The 19,611-nt window shown below is 49.0% G+C and overlaps 2 protein-coding genes across 2 annotated transcripts in view; one reads left to right on the forward strand and one right to left on the reverse strand.

The window, feature by feature from the left end:
* LOC122374908 overlaps window positions 1-8,516 on the forward strand; it is a 28,243-nt gene extending 19,727 nt beyond the window's left edge. The window contains exons 3-7 of the mRNA XM_043353963.1: window positions 5,471-5,647; window positions 5,880-5,937; window positions 6,388-6,528; window positions 6,876-6,985; window positions 7,540-8,516. Coding sequence (XP_043209898.1) covers window positions 5,471-5,647; window positions 5,880-5,937; window positions 6,388-6,528; window positions 6,876-6,985; window positions 7,540-7,563 — 510 coding nt within the window. The 3' untranslated portion in view covers window positions 7,564-8,516. The remainder of the gene's footprint in view (window positions 1-5,470; window positions 5,648-5,879; window positions 5,938-6,387; window positions 6,529-6,875; window positions 6,986-7,539) is intronic.
* A 165-nt stretch (window positions 8,517-8,681) lies between these two features.
* Window positions 8,682-19,595, reverse strand: LOC122374909 (myotubularin-related protein 10-like). The gene is made up of 12 exons (XM_043353964.1): window positions 19,511-19,595; window positions 17,959-18,085; window positions 17,303-17,494; window positions 16,506-16,661; window positions 16,105-16,229; window positions 15,726-15,866; window positions 14,741-14,902; window positions 14,443-14,588; window positions 13,439-13,588; window positions 12,894-13,066; window positions 12,440-12,616; window positions 8,682-10,178 (listed from the first exon to the last, which is right to left on the reverse strand). The coding sequence occupies exons 2-12, from the start codon at window positions 18,025-18,027 to the stop codon at window positions 9,540-9,542; spliced, it is 2,130 nt and encodes a 709-aa protein (XP_043209899.1). The 5' UTR covers window positions 18,028-18,085; window positions 19,511-19,595; the 3' UTR covers window positions 8,682-9,539.
* Between the last annotated feature and the right edge of the window lie 16 nt (window positions 19,596-19,611).

Here is a 19,611-nt window from a genome sequence, read left to right on the forward strand (position 1 = left end):
ACTGAGCAATTTTGTAAGGCATCCTAAGAACTTTTTAAATAATTGTTTAAGTTATCTCAATAAGTTTATAACAGGCGGGGACGAGGCGACCAGGGGCAAAGCGGCCTCCCGCACATAGCCGTAGGCCTCGCCTCCTCTAATTGGGATGCATTGCTGTTGGGGTGAAAATGAATAAACAGATAAATAAATAAACAGCATCTCAAGATTTTTTAAATAATGCCATCAGGTCACCGGTCACCTAGCTAAACCATACCACAACTTAAGGCCGCCCCACACTGGACCTCGCATGCGGGTTTTGAGTTTGCGGGCATAATACTAACTCATAGAGTAATTAGACCGTACCCTCATGGTCACTTCATGAATGCTGTGAAGCCGGTACACCTTCAGAAAACTACATATAGTCGCAATACCAGCATGACCGAACCAAAATTGAAAAACCCGCAAACCTCGTAGAGCTTGCAGACCTCGCAGCGAGGAAAATCGAAAGTTGACTCAAAATCAACTTTTGGAATGCGATGCAAGGTAGCTCGGAAGCTAAAAACATGCAGACTCGCTTGTTAGATAGTAGTGTGTGTCGCTCAGCTAGATTGTATTATTTGATTTTGAAGAAACCCGAAAACCAAAAACTCGCAACCCGCATGCGAGGTCCAGTGTGGGGCAGCCTTTAGAGTTAGCAGCCATGATAGGTTTATGATGCCACTTACTGAGTCTGCGTCGTCTTCGAACCACTGCTTGACTGCCCTCGCTGTGTGGATAGGGGCGTTGTCTTGCATTAGAGTCCAGGGTCGCTCCTCGTCGGGGCGCATTTCCTCCACGGAAGGCAAAAACACCTGCCGGAGTAGTGAAGACATATTTAACAACAATGAAAAATGCACATGTTCACAAGGGTATACAGTCAACTCAACCAGTGACAACTTAACCAACGTGGTTTGTGACAATAGAGCCAATGCATTTAGCACACTGGTTGAGTTGTCACTGGTTGTCACTGGTTGTCACTGGTTGAAATGTCGCTGGTTGAGTTGTCACTGGCTCAGTCGTCACTGGTTCAGATGTCACTGGTTGAGTTGTCACTGATTGAAATGTAAAACTACCTACTCAACCAGATGTCACTGGTTGAGTAGGTAGTTGTCACTGGTTTGACCTGCTTGAAATGTCACAGGTGGAATTGACATGGAACCGTTTGCAAGCGTGCGGGGAAGACGGCGTGCTGGGCAGAAACGATATCTACCTGGATATGACTTGTGCAATCGAACGTTTACTGGCATTTGACCTGTTGCACAAAGACCATAAAACGTTTATCTTAGGCTTTGTCTCTTAGACACCCAGAGGGTAGGAAACCGCCAACCATTGTTCAGTTGATTCGATTTTTTTATGTGCTCTGATTTTGTCTAACAAACTTTACAAGCATTCAACATGAACATAAAATGTTTGAGCTGTGGCTCTTGCGACATTAAGCGAGATCCGAAAAAATACTCGCTATTATTATCAATCCTATCTTGAAGTAAATAGTTTGACACTTTTCTAATTTGAAAATGTTTGAAAAAGACCTGTGGTCGAAATAACTATTACATTCTGTCAAGTAAAGTATATATTTGTACAGCATTAGTTTTGGTAATTATCGAGGAAAAAAGGTCATGTTTTTACATTTTCTACTATTTATAAATATGTTCCTCGTACAAGCACTAACCTCATTAAATAGTTTGACACGTTTAATCAATTAGACATGCTGTTTAATCGACATATTATCATTATATGCTGGCCCGATTAGTCATTATTGCCCGATATTATCATTATGCTGGCCCGATTAGTCATCTGATACTACACGCTCGTCTTGACCTAGAAATGCAGAGACAACAGCAACAAATAATAAAAGAAAAGTACGAACCTCCACCATGCGCCCAGTCTTCCTCCTCCGTCGTCTTCCGTTTTCTTCCACACTTATCATAGCGCGCTTTCAAACCCCTTTCCCCTTCCTGCTCATAACGGTGTTTCCACCGTCTGGCAGTAGTTAGAGCTACACCGAGAATCTCTGCCGCCTGCTTGACAGAGTGACCTTGATCGAAAAGCAAGATGAGCCTGCCCTTGTCAAGATCACTGAGGTGTGCCATCACGCTCACGTTGACGTCTAGCCGCACACACTCCACGCGGGCTGCGGCCGCATACTGCGGCTCTCCTTCCCCGGGTTTCCGCCCCACTCGGAACAGAAACAGCCAGGTCATGTCATTCCGTGACCCTCAAAGGATACTGTGCCGCATCACACTAATCGGTACACTCTCTGACACACCAGGCCTGCCCCGCCGTGGCCCAGCCCCGGTCCCGGTATGAGCGTGGATTCTGCGCTCAATAGTACATGTCATCAGCATCATCCCTCGGTTATTACCTCGCCATAATCCATCATAACGTGCCACGTGTCACCGCGAATAACCACCGGTTTCTATCATCAGTCGCCGAGACAGACGACATAGACTGATCCGAGGGCACACGACATTTACTGACACGGACCCACGACGGCCTGTTCCGCCCTCCACCGCGCCCCTCACCCTCCCTGCCCCCCCCCCTTGCCCGCGCGGTGCAGGGCCAGTATTTGGTACGACTTTCCAGTACCCCGTATACCCGGCCGGTCAGCGACCCTCATGTGCCATCGATTCGGGTACAGGGCCGGGGCAGGTGTGGAATAAACGGACGGCGCCACAGTCGTGTCGTATGCATGTGTTATACACGGGTGGTTATTCATGTTGAACGGGGCACGGCCCAATCGGTAAGGGCTGTCAGTTCCGGTCATTGGGCTGGCCTTTCGGGACGTGGTTTAATTTATGCGTCCGAGCCGATCGATCGATAGCATGGTTTGGAACGTGACCGTTGATGTGCATAAAAATAGCACCGCTTATCTGAACGTCTTTTTATTTTTTATTTTTCATTTGGTTCGAACCTTTTGAATGGAAGGATTCACAAGGACAGAGCCCTCGCTAAGCGGAGCTTGTTGCGTTGGCCCTGCCCTCTACCTTCCGATAGCGCAATTCCTTGTCTATGACAGAATTTGGAGCCTCAGAAATCTAACTTAAGCACAGAACCGCGCATTCTTTGGCATTTAAATCTATTTTTCACAACACAACTATGGGATAATGCCTCATTAACAGAAATCTAATCATTTGTTTGTGCTTCAAAGAAGAATAATGAACAGACACAAAATAGATACAGAAGAGACAAATCGATAAAAAATGGCATTAACGTGATATTTGACGTTAGCAGGCGTTTTGGCCGTTCCAGTCAATGGCGAGATAGGCCTCGCTCAAAAGGACCGCGAACGGCGCACCGTTTCCAGCGGCAAACAGCGGCACTTGCCAGTTGACCTAGTGCTGGGTCATTAAGCCCATTCTTCCTGGACAAAGCCTAGCAGGGTTACGGGGCAATGAGCATTGACGCTGGTATTCCTATTTGTTTAGTGGCCTGTGTCCAAATGTTATTGATCATCCTCTGTACAGATGATATGGCCTGTTGAAAATAAAGGTAAATGTTACGTTGATTGCTGACGCTACGGTACGAAGAATCAGCTATTACATAACAGACACGCATTAAAAATGCCGCTAAATGAGGTAAACCAAACATGTAGACACGTCAGTGGCATTTCTCGGAAGAGATAGCAATTCTCAGATCCTCAAACAACCGTGTAAGGTCTCACAGCATAACACGAAGACGATATCATTATCATTTGAAGTCGGAACGTTCATTTATTCGTGCTCATTTATTAGTGAGTTTGAAGAAGAACTGATAAGTGAATTGCCTTCCTTCGTTGTAATCATTGCCACACCAGTCATATAAATGTTACTGACCTTGACCAGCGCCGTCTACTGGGGTTCCAAAGCCAAGCCGGCAAAGCCAGCGGGGAATTTGGAGAGCTCGGGCACCCCCAACAAGGCGGAAATCGACACCCAGTTACTGGAAACCCCAGAACATCTCAGTATTGCTTTAGGTCACTGATAAATGCCTGAGAACGATGTCTGGCCCTGCCAGCCGTAGCGCAATGCGAATGAACGCATAAAAGTAGGCTAGCAGTCAAAATAAAAAGTTACACAAAACGCTCCTTCCTTCCGACGGATTCTTTATAGGGCATAATTCTGCTCCTTCGTCTATCATTTGTGTATATTCCTATTAATAGCTCGTGAGTCGCAAGACCTTTAGCATGGACAGGTGGCCGTTATTCATCAACAGTAGGGGAGAGTGGGGCAAAGCGGCCACCCGGGGCAAAGTGGCCACCCATCGTTTTAGCCCTTCATAGCTGGCGTCAGTTCCAATTTATGGTTTCCAATTATACTTCTCTTCACGGTCGTTCGAATGAGCCAGACCGAGGTTTCAGGCCCATCACCATTGTTCTGTGAAACACGGAAAAGCATTTCTTGCCAGGTTACCAACTATGTTTACAATTTTTAAATGTTATGTTATTCCATAACCGTTTTGGAATTTTTATAAGCGTTCTTGTCCATGCATTGCATGATTATCGTACATGTATTCTACCAATTTTAATGTTTTTTACCCCACTAATAGCTAAGCTGGAATATTTTTATCTCGGACGGTATGCGCGGGGCAAAGTGGCCGGGGCAAAGTGGCCACCCCCCAATTGGCCATAAGTTGCTTCCATCTGGATAAAAAACATTATTTATATTCAAATGTGTCGTCATGCATTCATCTTGGCCACTTTTCAGTTGCATGAGTTACCAAATAGTGCAATTAAATGTTTATTTTCATGAAAATCCTTTCTTTGTTTACCTACAGGTGGAAGATGATAAAGTAAACATCCATCCTCGATTAACCTTGTCACCATCAAATACACTAGTCGTACACGAGGCAACTATTTTGTTTCTCATATCGGGACTTGAGAAGACGCCGGTGGCCGCTTTGCCCCAGGGTATGGGGCAAAGTGGCCAATATGCATAGGTTTAAAGTTTTGTCAATATCTTTCATATGTGAACGCCTTTGGAAATAAAACGCAGTTGAAATAAAAGGCAACTTACTAGGGATCATATTGGTATAGAAAGAATCTTTCCAAGTTTAAAAATCAAGCGTTGGCATCGTGAGAAGCGTTAGGGTGGCCGCTTTGCCCCACTCTCCCCTAGTTCATTCTATGTAACCTTGTGTATATTTCATGTCAGTGTTTCGTAATGGCGTCTTGGTGTTCGTAAAGCTAGCGACATGCATGAAATTATAATTAAAGAGATCCATGGATCGTAAGGAAGACTGTAGATACGCATAATAATCTTAAAACTACGCATTTGGCTTGAAGGAGGAAGCGTTTGACGGGAACTGATGTGAACATTCCATAACCTATCACAAAAGGCTTCTCGCAGTGTATCGCGAACTGCATTTCATTGTATAACCTTCGATGGCTGCATGGACCTTCAATGGCGATTGGCGAAGGCCAGGTCTCCCTCCACACTGATTTATGTGACTGACCCCACCTTTCCCCGTGCTGCAGGCCACCCTGCCGCCAGTGACGCGGGTACTGCCTCCTCTGCGGGGCGCGCCGCGGATCGCCTCCTCTCTCAGCCAGCCGGAGGGTGACACCACAGAGACCACAGAGGGGGGACTCAGGAGGCCGCCGGAGGCCGGGGAACTTCAGTCCGTTAACTCCGCCGCCGACCTCCGCAACCAGGTGGGCTCAGTGAGCGTCACAACGCGAGCGAGACGGCCCACTGGCACAAAGGATGGGCAGGGAGGATCGGAAACTGGAATGCATCGCGACTCGCGAGACCATTTAAAATCAGTCGGTTAAATGTTCCTGTGACCACGGCCAGAAGAGGACAAAATTTCAGCGTGACGCGAGATAACCGAGCCTTTTTCGACTGATAATGACGTTTATAAGTCAACTGTATTTTTACTTCCAGGCGGATGCCGGACAAAAATCAGCGGAAGACAATGTTGTAGCCTCAGAAGATGGTGGAGGTAGGTATTTTACATTTCCTCGAAGACAAAATAGCATGTTAATTAAACACTAAACGGGAGAGGTCCTGAAATACATACCGAAGACAGCCTATCTAGAAAATAATCAGCCTGACGGATATGAAGATTTATTTGAGCATTATCGAATAAAAACAATGTGATCGCCAGTGTCTAGGCTTCCTTACTGTGAAGCGTAAGGCAGCAAGGCTCAGTCGGGCCGGAAACGCGTACTAGGGTGTGTCTATCCTGCACTGCAGCTGGTCCTTAAGCTGTACTTAAACCCGACTCGTAGCCTAATTTGCGACCCAGCCTATTGTGCGACCTGTTACCCGAACTTTTATACCAAGACTGTAACACGTGGTATTTGACTCGCGCTATGATCCGTTATATCCGTCCTTTAGCCTGATTTCTGATATCGTCCTTTGACGTGATCTGTGACCGTCCCGTCCCCAGTCTGCAGTCCTCTGACGCGGCTGCTGAGTCGGTTCCGGAAGGACAAGTCCGTCTCACACGAGCCGGTCACCCCTGAACCGACTGTCGAGCCCAAGGAAGAGCCGGATGACGAGAGCCGACCCGAGGGAGAGGCACTCAGAGGTGAGGGGAGTGAGGCATAGGTCGGCGCAGGGTAAGGACGGCATGGAACTGAGAGCGTCTGCTCAGTGCTCAGAGTTTGTCGTATGTGTAGACTTGTTGAGACTAATAGAGGAAGGAATTCAAAGAAAAAAACGTTTCAGGAAGTACTTCAACTTCAAAGGAATGACATAATAATTATTTGCACAATGAATATTGCATATCTCAAACAAGGCGGTTTACGATGAAGCTGAGCTGCACTTGTACTGAGATTCGTTGAACCCATGTTTGATATTGAATGCTGCACCTACAACATTTTCCACGTGAACGGAGGATTCCTCGGACATTGACCTGTTGTGTGGCCCCGACAGCGGGTCTGCCGGCCGAGGACGACCCTCCGACGGCGCGTGTCGACACGCCGGCGGTCACCGCCGAGACGGCGGACATCGAGACCGACCCGCAGGAGACAGATACGCCACAGGTGAGATCGAACAGCGTCCCTCCTCAGTTTCATCAGGGGAGCTGGGATAGCTGACGTGAATAGTAGGGGCAGCTCCCTTCCTAGCTTCTTGACTTCGTCACAACGCCTCCGCGGGGCTGTAGGGCTAACGCGTCACGGACTCATCGAGTGAGCAAAAGTAGTACGAGTAGCAATGCTCCCCTCCTTAGCGCAGCTTCAGGGCGATGTCAAGCCTACCGATATGAGAAGCACACAGCCTCGTAACATACATAACCACAAAAAGCTGACGCAACACACACTGTTCGGGGATACGCTAGGGTGCGCCTAAATGTAATGTGTCGAGGCTGACCTTACTGGATTGTGGCGTTGCGTAGTACCATGCACTTTATGTAATTAGTTTCAGTGAGACAAGGAGCCAGAAATAATTGCCAAATAATTATAGCGAAGGTGGCAGTTCATACAACAATTTAAATAGTACCTATTTTGTGAGTTTTTTGTTGACATACTTAGACTTGCATGGGATATTTGGGATTGAATGAAAGGAAAGGCAAACGGTGACGGTGCTTCTTTTTCAGTCGAAAACCTGCTCAATCCTATGAAGGGTATGAGAAGAGTTTCCAAGTGTCGACTGTCGACCTTCGACATCTCCAATGACTAAAAAACAACGCCCATTGCGGTGTTCCAATTCAGGCACACCGATGTCGGTTACAATGATCGACCATAAAGAGTATGTACACCGTCGTGATAAGTGATAACGCTAAAACGGACATTGCACATGCGTGTACAGCTGGCGAATCATGTCATGGGAGAGGACCAAATGCCTTCACTGCGATGTTTTGGTGAAGCGGAAATATAGCGAGTGGAGGGAGCGTGAGCGATGGAATGAGGATGCCGTTTCACATTAGTTTCGTATGTGATAGGCGATGCACAGAGCTCTGTTGTGATGTGACAGTTCAACTTGAACAACTTATGTTGCTTTGTTAGTTTCACGCATTTACACTACACAGTTCACACTCCCTTCGTGACGTTATAGGGAAATGTACAAAGTATAGTTTGAAAATGTACCTACTTGATACAGCCTCACTAAGTGCGTGGGCATCCCATAAATAGCACTAGCAGGCATTCTCATTTTGTCCTAAATGTTTATCACGAAATAGCGACTACCTGCTTACATAAAACCGTAGTCCAATGCGGTTTTATAAACTTAAAACTGAAAATTTTCTAACATTTTTGAATATCCTATTATGTTCGGCTTGTACCGTTTACAACGTGTCATCGGGTAGGGATGTGTTATTTTTTTTCAAGCCTGTGTGAAAATGGAATGTCATTTGCAAGCGATTTTAAAACTATTGCACAAGCTCGTCCCTGTATACCGTCTACAAACATGTGCTAAGAACAAGTCCATTGATTTGTTTCTTTGTGATAGTTTTAGGCAGTCATTGTTTTCATCTTCATTGGCTGCATTGTCGAGGCACTTTGGTGGGATACATAATGTCATCCCATGCATAAGATGCATGTCATTGGGATAATAAATCAGCACGATCAAAACTGATTGGTATGACAGTCTTTTGATCAGCCTTTCCTAAGCTCTGAAGATCACTGTCAAATAGGTAAAGACAATGTCAAGACATTCCTGCGCGTGTATGTCACCGGACGTACCACCGGTATGTGAGCGCATCGCAACGGCATTACCACGAACAACGATCAAACAAGTATGGAATGGTACAAGACGTCTATTAAATATGTCAGACAGAAGCGATATAAATACGCAGCACTTCGATACATGATCATATTTTTCAATAAGCGTCCAGCGCCATACATCCTGCCTATTCCAATAGGAGCTTGATAACAATATCACAATCGGCGCAGGCCGCCGCGCCGCTTTCTTGGCTCACAATCGCAGCTATAAAAACACGCCTCCTCTCATGCTCCCGTAAGCGGACACTTGCACTATTATGCATATACGCGGCTGGACTAGCGAAACATGCGTGAGGGCCCATCGCATGCAGGTAATATAAACAACGTAGTTGCATATCAAATGGAGACATCCCGCTATCCTGTATGGGAGGCACAACCGTGTGATACCCACACTGCAGCTCGCGTCAGGTGTCAGACTGGATAGGAAAGGGAAACAGAACATGAATCGTTCCTAAAGAGCACACAAAGTTGAATGCTTCCTGACAAGCGGCGGATACAAGAAGTCACATTTACAGCAGCAAAGCAAAAAGGTAGAAAAGTATCACAAACATATCCTTACCTAGCAATCCGGCGAAACGAAAGAGCAACAGCAAAAGCAGCACCGCCTGAGGCTCTATGCAATATCAACCAATAGCATAAGGAACGAAATGTTCTGGCCTTCGATACAAAACAGGCATCAGCTTGCATCAAACAATGCAGTGTTCACTGTGGGGATAAACGTCACATACTGATAAAACACTTCAAACAAGCAGGAATCACGTACGAAAGTTTCTTCTCTGCCGAGTAGCACCATACTGCGGTTCCAACTAAGCCCCTGCCGGCTACCGGGCGAGTCACTGGGATTGTGGGCACGGGGCAGGCCGGGGCACTACAGGCACTACAGTCCGTACTGCCGGCCGCGGTGCGCCGCCAGACTGCCGTCCTCGCCCGTGATGATACTGTTCCTCACCAGCGCGTTCACTAGGCCCGGTGTGACGCTGAGGAGAGGCGTGGGCGCCCGACACGCGGCGAACGGGTGGAACGCGCCGGGCAGCGGCGCCGGCGCCACCGAGCCGCGCGCTGCCGACGCGCGCACCGAACGGCGCACCCCCACACCGTCCCGGGCCGACTCGACCTGCGCCTCGAGGGTGCGCAGCTGGGCCAGCAGGTGCCGGAGGCAGGCCTCCTCGGCCGGCCTGCCGCCGCCGCCCACATCCAGCGTGGGCACCCAGCGGCAGAAGCAGAGCGTCCACAGCCGCACGGCCGCCACGGAGGTCACCGGCCGCAGCTGGTCGGCGCGGCGACGGGCGCGGCGCGGCGGCGGCTTGGGCGGCCCGCTGCCGCCGCCGGTCACCGCCGCCAGTAGACCCAGTCCGGGTCCGACCGGGCCGCGACCGGCCGGCGTCGGCGGCGTCTGCACCAGGCCCAGCTGCAGCTTCACCTCGTGGGCGGCGCTGGTGAACAGTTTGCGCCAGTCGGGGTCGAACTGCTCGGCCCAGTTCCACACGGGCCGTCGGCGCAGCGGGTAGTCGTTCTCCTGAAAACGGGGGGTAGCAGGTCAGCGGGGAAAAACAGAAGGAAGGAAGGTCAATGAAAGCTAAAGGAAAAAACAATAACGCTTAAAATGTAACTCAACAGCCAACTGACAATATTTGTCCAAGGATGAATGCAACATAAAATGACTTAGGACATAGGAAAAGGAAAAGCAAAAGAAATATCTCAAAGCATTCAACCAACACATCCACGTGTGCATCAAAAACGGCTAAAGGAAGGTGAAACTTACCATTGGGATGAGCAAGGCTCCTCTTGTTTGGAAGCTTAGGACTTTTCCAAAGGAATGCTTCGAAAAAGGGAAAATCCCTTTAGGAAAACAGGAAACACAACTCCGCGAGTACCAGGTTTACAGGAACTTCGCAAGCTAGAATAACCGCGGCTAATGGAAAACAATTCGTTAATAAATAGCATCGAGTCAAACACCATAACTATACTACGAAATAATAGTCTTATATTCAGAATGATGGGCATATTATCACTTCAGCCTAGGAATACAGGGTGGACCAAAAAGGATGGAAACATTTTAAACTCGCATAAAATATGTGTTATTGCATGCATGTGACTGAAAATGATACCAAACGAGAGAACGTTTCGTGGAAATTCATAGTGATATCACTCTCATCTGTTTTCTCTCGTTTTCAGTCTCTCACAGCAAATGTTCGAAGAAGCCACCTTTGCGAGACAGGCAAAGAGCGGCCCGCTTGCCGGCTGACGCGATAGCCCGATGACACATGTCCTCTGGTATGACTCGCACAGCCTCGGTGATCGTTATCTTCAGATAACAGAGCAGAGACCTACATAACCTTCCTTGTAGACCTGGCCCTTGAGATGACTCCACAGGACAGGAATCCATGGGTCAGATGAGAAGACAGACAGGCCAGTTCCACTTCGGTCCGAGGATGGGAGCGACAACACCGTGGCTGACGACCGAAAGCACTACCAAGCGACGCTTAAGAAGTTGTTGAAGGGAGCCCAAACGAAGTATGGCAGTCTCATGGACCTCATGTGATTTCAGCACGACGATGCGCCTCCTCACATCGCTAAACAACGCTCAAGTGGAGCGAGAACCACTTTGGTGACCGGCTGATATCCCGCAGTGCCTGTCGGAACTGGCCTGTCTGCTCACCTGACCTGACCCCGATGGATTTTTTTCCTGCGGGATTATCTCAAGGCCAGATGTACAAGGAAGGATATGAAGGCCTCTGTTACCTGAAGAGATTGATCACCAAGGATGTGCGAGCCAAACCAGCGGACATGTGTCATCGGGCTATCGCGTCAGCCGGCAGGCGGGCCGCTCTTTGCCTGTCTCGCAAAGGTGGCCTCTTCGAACATTTGCTCTGAGAGACTGAAAAGGAGAGAGAGCAGATGAGAGAGATGTCATTATGAATTTCCACGAAACGTACTCTCGTGTGGTATCATTTTCAGTCACCTGCATGCAATAACACATATTTTATGCGAGTTTAAAATGTTTCCATCCTTTTTGGTCCACCCTGTATGTTGTGTCGTATGTGTAACCGATTAAGCCTGTCATATAAAAGCACGCCAAGGGTATCGACACCCGAAGAAAATTACGACATGCAGAATATGCGCGAACGGCCCAAGCCCTAACGTAACATCCACACGCCTGAAATTCCAGCCAGTCATTCTATCAACAAGATCCAGTCCCTCCGTCCCACCAGCCGCTATCCCTCCGTCCAAACGACATCGGTTCGTCTGTACCAACAGCCTCAGTCTCTCCGTCCCACTGGCCCCCAGCCTCTCCGTCCCACTGGCCCCCAGTCTCTCCGTCCCACTGACTCTCAGACCCACTGATCCTCAGACTCTCTGGCCCACTGGCTTCCCACCAACTATCTTCGTTCTAGCCCCTCCGTCCCTTCAATTCGAGCCCCTCCGCCCCTTCAATTCGAGCTCCTCCGTCCCTTCCATTCGAATTCCTCCGTCCCAGCAGCTCTAGATCCTTTGTCCTACCAGACACATCTTCGATCCCTCCATCCCAACTAAACTCCAGTCCCTCCATCAATCGGCCTCAGTCTACCCATCTCATGATGATGCTGTGGGGTTATGGCGCCCGGACTGAGGTCTCTCCATTTAAACAGCCTCAGTCCCGCTGTCCCGCCACCATTCTCTATGTCAACAGCTCAAGATCCTCAAGTCCCATCAGCACCCGTACCACCACCCCACTACCCGTCCCTTCATCCCACCAGCTCCATCCCCGTCCCCCTGCATAATGACCCCGTGACTTACCTTGACTGACGAGGCGTCGGCGCGCTCCTTCTCCGAGTTGAATAGGAACGTGTCGAAGACGGACACATGTAGAGAGTCCCACAAACTGACGAGTAGTGTCTCGGTGAACTCGAACCGGGCGGGGAACTGAACCAGCAGCTGGTGCACACAGTCCAGGAACAACAGAAACACGGGACTCTGTCCAGAGAGGGGTAGAAGGGGACGGGGCGGTTAGCAGCAGCTGTCAGTGATTGATAAACGCAGATGGTAGAATGGAAAAGTGTGGAGGTAATTCGCGTATCATTTATAAATGCTGTTCAATATTACTATCATGAATCACAGAAAGACCTAATACCCACATAAAGTAAGACGTTATAACCAGTAAGCACGTCAGTTCTATATAAGAGCTTGTACCAGGCGACAGCGCAGCACACCGCTCGTCCCCTGTATCCACCGGCCTGGCCCACCCGGTCACCTTTTTGGCTCCATCCCGGTGAATGAGTCCCAGTCGGTCCTGGAACGGGTGACCTAGCGCCACCCACTGTCTCTGCACGAGCCGCTGGAAACCGGCCAGCGTCCGGCACTCGGCGTCCACCAGCAGCTGGGCCAGACTGGCCACCGCCGCCGTCAGATCTCGGCCCGTCGGTCCTGCGGCGCACAGAGGCGGCGGGTGGTTAACGCGGGGAGGCAGGCTGTCATGTCATGGTACACTAAGCATGCACTGGAGTCTGTCTAGAGCGAAGGTCGGAAAGGTCCCAGAAGAGGAAAGTCCAGCCCTCACCAGCTGTTTACGCTAATACGCTCACTGGTCTCTCACCTGTTAGCACTACCACCGTCTGCAGGTGGGTCAGCGTCTGCACACACTGTCTCACTGTCTCAGTTCTCACCACCGTCTGCTGGTCGGTCAGCGTCTGTAAACACTGTCTCACTGTCTATCCTCAGTTCTCACCTGTTAGCACTACCACCGTCTGCAGGTGGGTCAGCGTCTGTACTATCTCACTGTCTACTCTCAGTTCTCACCTGTTAGCACTACCACCGTCTGCTGGTCGGTCAGCGTCTGCACACACTGCGCGGCGGCGGAGAGGCACTGTGAGACGGCCAGCGGCCAGCGGCTGGCTCCTAACAGACCCAAGGACCGTCCGTCCGTCTCCCCCAGCGCCCGGACACTCTCTGAAACAGATGGAAATAGAGCACAATTAACGGGCGAATGGATGGGCGAGGGTTCGCGAGGGAGAGGATAGTCCAATGTTTAGGAGAGCAAACGTGCATGCAGCCATAACGCGTTTACTTTTTTGGAGTTCTGACTAGTTTGCATGCCGCTCCTTCCTCTATTGGTAGTGTTTACTCAGGAATGCTTGCATACGTAGGGAAAATAGCAGCTGCAATGCATCGAAGGCATACCAGCCCGAGCACAATCGATAACTTAGTTATTATCATTAATTTCGCACCACAAACTTTGTCGAGTGTTGACAGCCCTTCAGCCGATTCCAAAACGCAACGTAAGGATAAGACCAGAGAATAAAGTCAGACTAAAATCGGATTTCGGTAAGACACTATTCATTATTCGCACCAGAACAAAGAATTCTCAGAACATGTGGACCATATCGATTTACGAGGCCCATGAAAGGTCAGTATACCAACTATAGACAGTTTACTAGTAAAGTGTCACAGCGCAAAGTACGTAATAGCGACGCCAGCGACACATTACTTCAAGTGCATTCCATACCCCGATAGCGCTGCGCCGCCGAGACTTCACTTAAATATGATGGCAGCCAAGGAATGTGGTGTATGGCATTGAGTCATGCACGACCTTGGGTCACATTCCCAGAAGCACAACACTTGAATGCCAACGTAACAAATATAAAAGAGATAAAAGAATGCGATACGTACGACTCTTTGTCTGAGTCTCTCAGGAATGTCATGAGTTACAACAACCGACCAGAACATAACGATTACTGAGAAAATGATGCGTGTCTCGGCGGAAATCTGACAAACTTGGAGCACCCGGCGGCCTCTGTACTAACCTGGTGAGCAGATCTCTCGGAGTCGGACGTAGCTCTCCTGCACCTCGTCAATCGAGGGACAGAGAGCGCCCACGTCCATCTGAACAGCGTCCTTGTAGGTCGGGTGGGACGACTTGATCGAGTCCATTACCAGCTGAGCTTCCTGACTGTAAATGTAGACACAAAAAATATTGTCAAAGGCGGGACGAACCCTAACGACCACCCGCAATAAGGAAGCCATTGGAGTACACCTCCCACTTACCTCACATTCTCCACACCCCACTCAGCCCCGCCCATCTCCCCACCTCTCGCCCCTCACCTGGTCCGTCCCGTGACGTGTGTGTAGGCAGCGCGTGCGATGGCGCCTCCGTCGGGACTACCCCAGCACCAGATGGGCGGCCGGCAGCCCACGTAGTGTCTGCTGACGGCCAGCAGCTGAGAGTCGAGGATGCCGTTCGGCACGACCAGGACCTCCGGGAGGCTGCCAGACGGAGAGAGAGTAGAAGTTGTTATAGTCCGTTTTTCTTAAGTTCGACCCTCACTGTAATCATCTCTTTGAACACAGCACGAGAATTGCTAGCTGAATTACTTAGAAAACTGGCTGGCGCACATTGATTTCACAGACAATTAATTTTACCCAAAAATATTTCTTCCTGGCTCTTATTTTCCAGACTCCTAGCTCGTATTTGCCTTTATATACAACCCCACAGGGATAGACATTTTGTCAGAAATTATAACTGAACTGATCAATAGATCGCACGGCGTTTAACAAAACGGAATATCATCGGTGTTTAAAACTTATTTGGAAAATATTATTAACTTCTGCAGTACAATGTGCGCTAACCAGTTTTCTAAGTAATTCAGCTAGCAATTCTCGTGCTATGTTCAGAAAGATGTTTACAGTGAGGGTCGAACTTAAAAAAAAACGAACTATAGTCTGTTTGTTACCACTGTCAATGTGTACGGATCGACGTCGGAAACTGGAGACCACAACGATGACGGGCTCACTTATAGTCAGGTCAGAAAGTACGATGGAGCGAAAATATAGTGAGGAAGAGGCTAAGAGACACAAACAACGAAGTGATAGAACGCAATAAAATTGGCCTTACCATTGATAGGCGAAAAATAAAGATAGCAATATGACGGTGTTTCGCATCATGATAGTTTGGAACACCTCAGCCTGAATCCACTATTTTCGTCGCCTTATCACAAAACCCAGAAAGAAAAAAAGACATGAAAAATTGCTAAATCTCAGCACCAACTCAAGTCACGCCCACAGCCAGCGGCACATCCCGTTCACCCACCTATCACACATGCGGTACGCCTGGTTGACGTGCGAGATTCTCCATCCGACGGAGCTGGTCCGCGTCAGCATGTCCGTCCAGCTGGCTTCTGAGCAGCACTGCCCCTCACCGCCGTCAGGGCCCGGCTCCGGGCTCTCACCTCTGGAACGGAGGAGAGACCAATGACCATTCGTAAAATAATCTTTAAATTGTTTCAGTCAAACTATCTCAGTCAATTATGGAAAATCGATACAAATCGCAATATAGCTGATAAAGTATTCCTTACCAGTGCCCATTCCGTGGACGTGTGCCATAAAGACACTCCGAGAGTAAGACCACTATAACTGACAGATCTAAATCACACGAGATATCTACAGCACCGCTATCTCTCCCCACTCACTTGTAGTCAAAGTGGAACATGAGCTGCGCTCGCCGGGGGTAGCAATGCACCAGCAGGGCGTTGGTGATGGCGCGGTCCTCGTCTAGTCGCGAGCACCGGAAACTGAACGTCAGCACGCGGAAATCCTGTGAGCGAGTGGGGAAGTCAGCGACGGTGGTTCGAGTTAATTGAGCGATAACGCTACGGAAGGTTAGATGAGAGCAAACAATTAGTAATAACGTTTGATTTTACGGTAAGTAGCGTTACCATGAATTTACGACGCAATAACACACTTCAGTGTTGATAGATCAAAACACTCGAACCTCAACTAACTAAACCACCAAAACCTTTCGTTACATTCACTAAGGACAAACACCTAGTCTGGGGTTTCGCAGTAGCATGACCATGGGATGGAGCCGCACCTTGCAGCGGATCTGCAGCTCCTTGACGCGACCGGAGACGTTGGAGCGCGGCGCCAGCAGCTTACGCTTGCCGCTCGAGGAGACCTGGTAGATGGCGTCCACGTTCATCAGGCACACGTCGTGTTTTCCCAGCAGACGGTTCCGCCACAGCTCCTCCTGGCCGACGGGAAACATCGTCCATGTTGACAGACGAGATGGGTGACGTGTTCAAACCAACAGTGCAACGTACTATCAACGGTTTCAGAGACCAAGCGTGCAACAGAATTGTAGACTGAACGTGCTTCACTGATGCTGGCATGAATGGATAAACATACACGATAAGCCTAGGCGAAACCCAACACTAGCGCACGGTATCGGGCTCACTTTCCTCATCAGTCGACACTGGGTCAGCCGAGTCAAAGGTGCAATCAGTCTGTGGCGGAGACGGGTCTCGCAGCCTATTTGACATAAAACTTGATAAACATGTCTCGTGGGTATTGCTTTTTATAGCCATGGGACTGGCTGCAATCACCAGTCCTTTTCGCGTCACTGATGGCTGATGTCCATCGTTAATACCTGTTGTCGATATAAGACGCCTTAAAAAGTTTGACATGAAATTACCGAATTACGAACAGAAGTGAGTGCCTGTGTTTGAATGTTCACAACCACATAACGATGTTGCTGATGTTACCTACTTCACAATCTCATTTCCAGAAAATGCCCAGGTTCAAACGCTGAGAGCTACTCAAGGAGACCTATGCTCAGCTCGCTGTTCAGTGTCCACCCTCCTGTCTCCATGAACGTCGCCCTTGGCTCACCGTTCCACCGGAGGTTCCGTGCAGTGTGACAAACGACAGTTTGAAGTTGGTGACGACCAGCCGGCCGAACAGGGCCTGGCGCTGCTCCGACATGGGCACGTAGAGGCACACGTCGTCGGCGGTGGCCACCACGCTCTCCCCCGGCAGGAGCACCGGCTCCGGAGGCGGAGCCACCTCCAGCGGATGGGTCACCTGTGTGAGTGGGCAGGGGAGGGCGGGGGGTCAGGTGACACAGGACCGGGCCGGGAGGCAGGGCAACGTCCAGCAAATGGGTCACCTGAGCGAACAGGAGTGTCAGGTGACACAGGACTGATTGATGGTATTAGTCTCTATGTTCATCCAGTGCAAGAAGATTCCAGAGTAGAGCGAACCAACAGACATTAGACAAAATAACATGTTCTTACAATGATGGCAGTTCTGGTACCAAAACACTGAGATGTATGTGGGTCTATTAGCACCCATCCCATAGTCATATCAGTTACAGACCATTTCCATCATAAGATCAGTCCACTTCTCCTGTCAAACATTGTTCCATGATATTCATACTGTTTCCCACATGTCAATGACAGTAATCACAACAATCAATCAACTTTGAAATATAAGATGGGTACTTATTAGAGACAAACAGCATTAGCCATTAACCAATACTCACTCACCCCATTCCCAATACCATCATCAAGCTCAATATAACTCTGAAAGTTTCTTGAGGGCTTTGACTTTGCCATTTTTCAAGAAAAAATATCTTGATTATTTTGATGATTCACAATCATGAGCTGCTGCTTGCTGTAAAAAAAGAATATTGATCAAATAGCAAAACAGGTGCCTGTCAAGTGTCAACAGGTTTGCATTGCTAGTCAGTGCTTGTTGCCAACAATTTCATGGACCCTGCCTGCAGCACATGCCACTGGAACTCCATGCAGTCTGCAAAACATGGAAACAGAGTTGACAAGCTGAAAGCAGGTCCCGTAGCTCAGTCGGTAGAGCGTTGGACTCCGCGTAGTGAGAGCACGCGTTCCCGGTTACAACAGTCCGGGTTCGAAGCACGACGGGCGCTTGATGTTTATGGGCCTCCTGACAGGTATGGTTGCGGTTGGTGGCAGTCCGTACTCCGTACTCACGTAGCCAGGCAAAGTCAGTGAGGGGACCGGCTGTGCACGGCTATGTGCGCACTTTAAACTTTGGACTCCAAATTCTGCCATATAACTGGAATTGCGCGATCGGAGGGTAGAGGGCAGGGTCAACGCAACAAGCTTCGCTTAGCGGGGGCTCTGTCCTTGTGAATCCTTCCGTTCAAAAGGTTCTGACTAAATTTATAAAAAAGCTGCTCCAGCTGTGGTGATGAATGTCCACTAGTCAAGTGCACCAGCCAGGCTGAATGGAGTGGAAATCCACATCCCCCTGGGCCTGTTCCAACTAACTTAAAAAGTAACAATACAAAAAGTTCACAGCATGTCTGTAAGGTAACAGAATGCACACAAGAAGGTCAACTGTTAATTGGCTGATCTAATTGTCTTCTATACATCATCTTATTTTGAGGAAGCATGACAGCAGAGAAATATCAGAGCAGTTTATCACAACACTTTATCAGGGCCTGTGCCACCCCACACATCAGCACCACACCATTTTAAAAAGAAAATCTGTCCTACACCTCTAACTGGCTGAATAGGTATCCAGGGCCCTGTTCAGTCGCTGTTTTTATATCAGCGTGCTGTCGGTTTTCCCCATATAAGGAAGTTATTGCTGGCGCGGCTTGGCCTCTCATTGGTCTAACGAATAGACCACTTGAATTCGACCAATGAGGAGCCAAGAAGCAGCAGCATGGTCGCAGCCTGCTGATAAATAAACGGGGTGCGAACAGAGCTCATGTCAAGGCCCAAGGTGCGGGGAGCAGTGGAGCACATGAGGATGAGGCCGGGCCCAAAGCCACCCAACAAGCCACTCAAACATGTTTTATGCAACATGTCATCAGTAGCGGCGGAACACCTTCAATTAAGGGGGGCACTGCCGACTTTTGGTCCCATTCTTTGTATTGCAACGCCCATAGGGCTAATGTTGAAATGCCAAAATCAAAGGGGGGCACGGTGCCCCGGTGCCCTCCCCGTTCCGCCGCCTATGCATGTCATGATGCCCCATGATATGAAAACCAAAAGTCACTAATAATCTTGCCAATAACTTCTGACAGAAACCACCAATCTTGTAAACACTTACACCCTGTACACCCTTAAAAATGGTGTAAAAATTTGTCACACCCCCCCGAGCTTTTGCGGCGTATTCGTAGCTTTTGCGCCACTGCCTCCAAAAGATGTTCA

Source organism: Amphibalanus amphitrite, unplaced genomic scaffold (assembly GCF_019059575.1).
Source record: "Amphibalanus amphitrite isolate SeventyFive unplaced genomic scaffold, NRLGWU_Aamphi_draft 001736F_arrow, whole genome shotgun sequence".
NCBI classification, from domain to species: domain Eukaryota; kingdom Metazoa; phylum Arthropoda; class Thecostraca; order Balanomorpha; family Balanidae; genus Amphibalanus; species Amphibalanus amphitrite.

Coding starts and splice junctions, on each gene's coding strand:
- LOC122374909 (XM_043353964.1), bottom strand. CDS start 18,027: ATGGCAAAGTCAAAGCCCTCAAGAAACTTTCAGAGTTATATTGAGCTT. Junction 16,662..17,302: donor ACGGAACCTCCGGTGGAACG/GTGAGCCAAGGG, acceptor CCCGTCGGCCAG/GAGGAGCTGTGGCGGAACCG. Junction 16,230..16,505: donor AGCTGCAGATCCGCTGCAAG/GTGCGGCTCCAT, acceptor ACTCGCTCACAG/GATTTCCGCGTGCTGACGTT.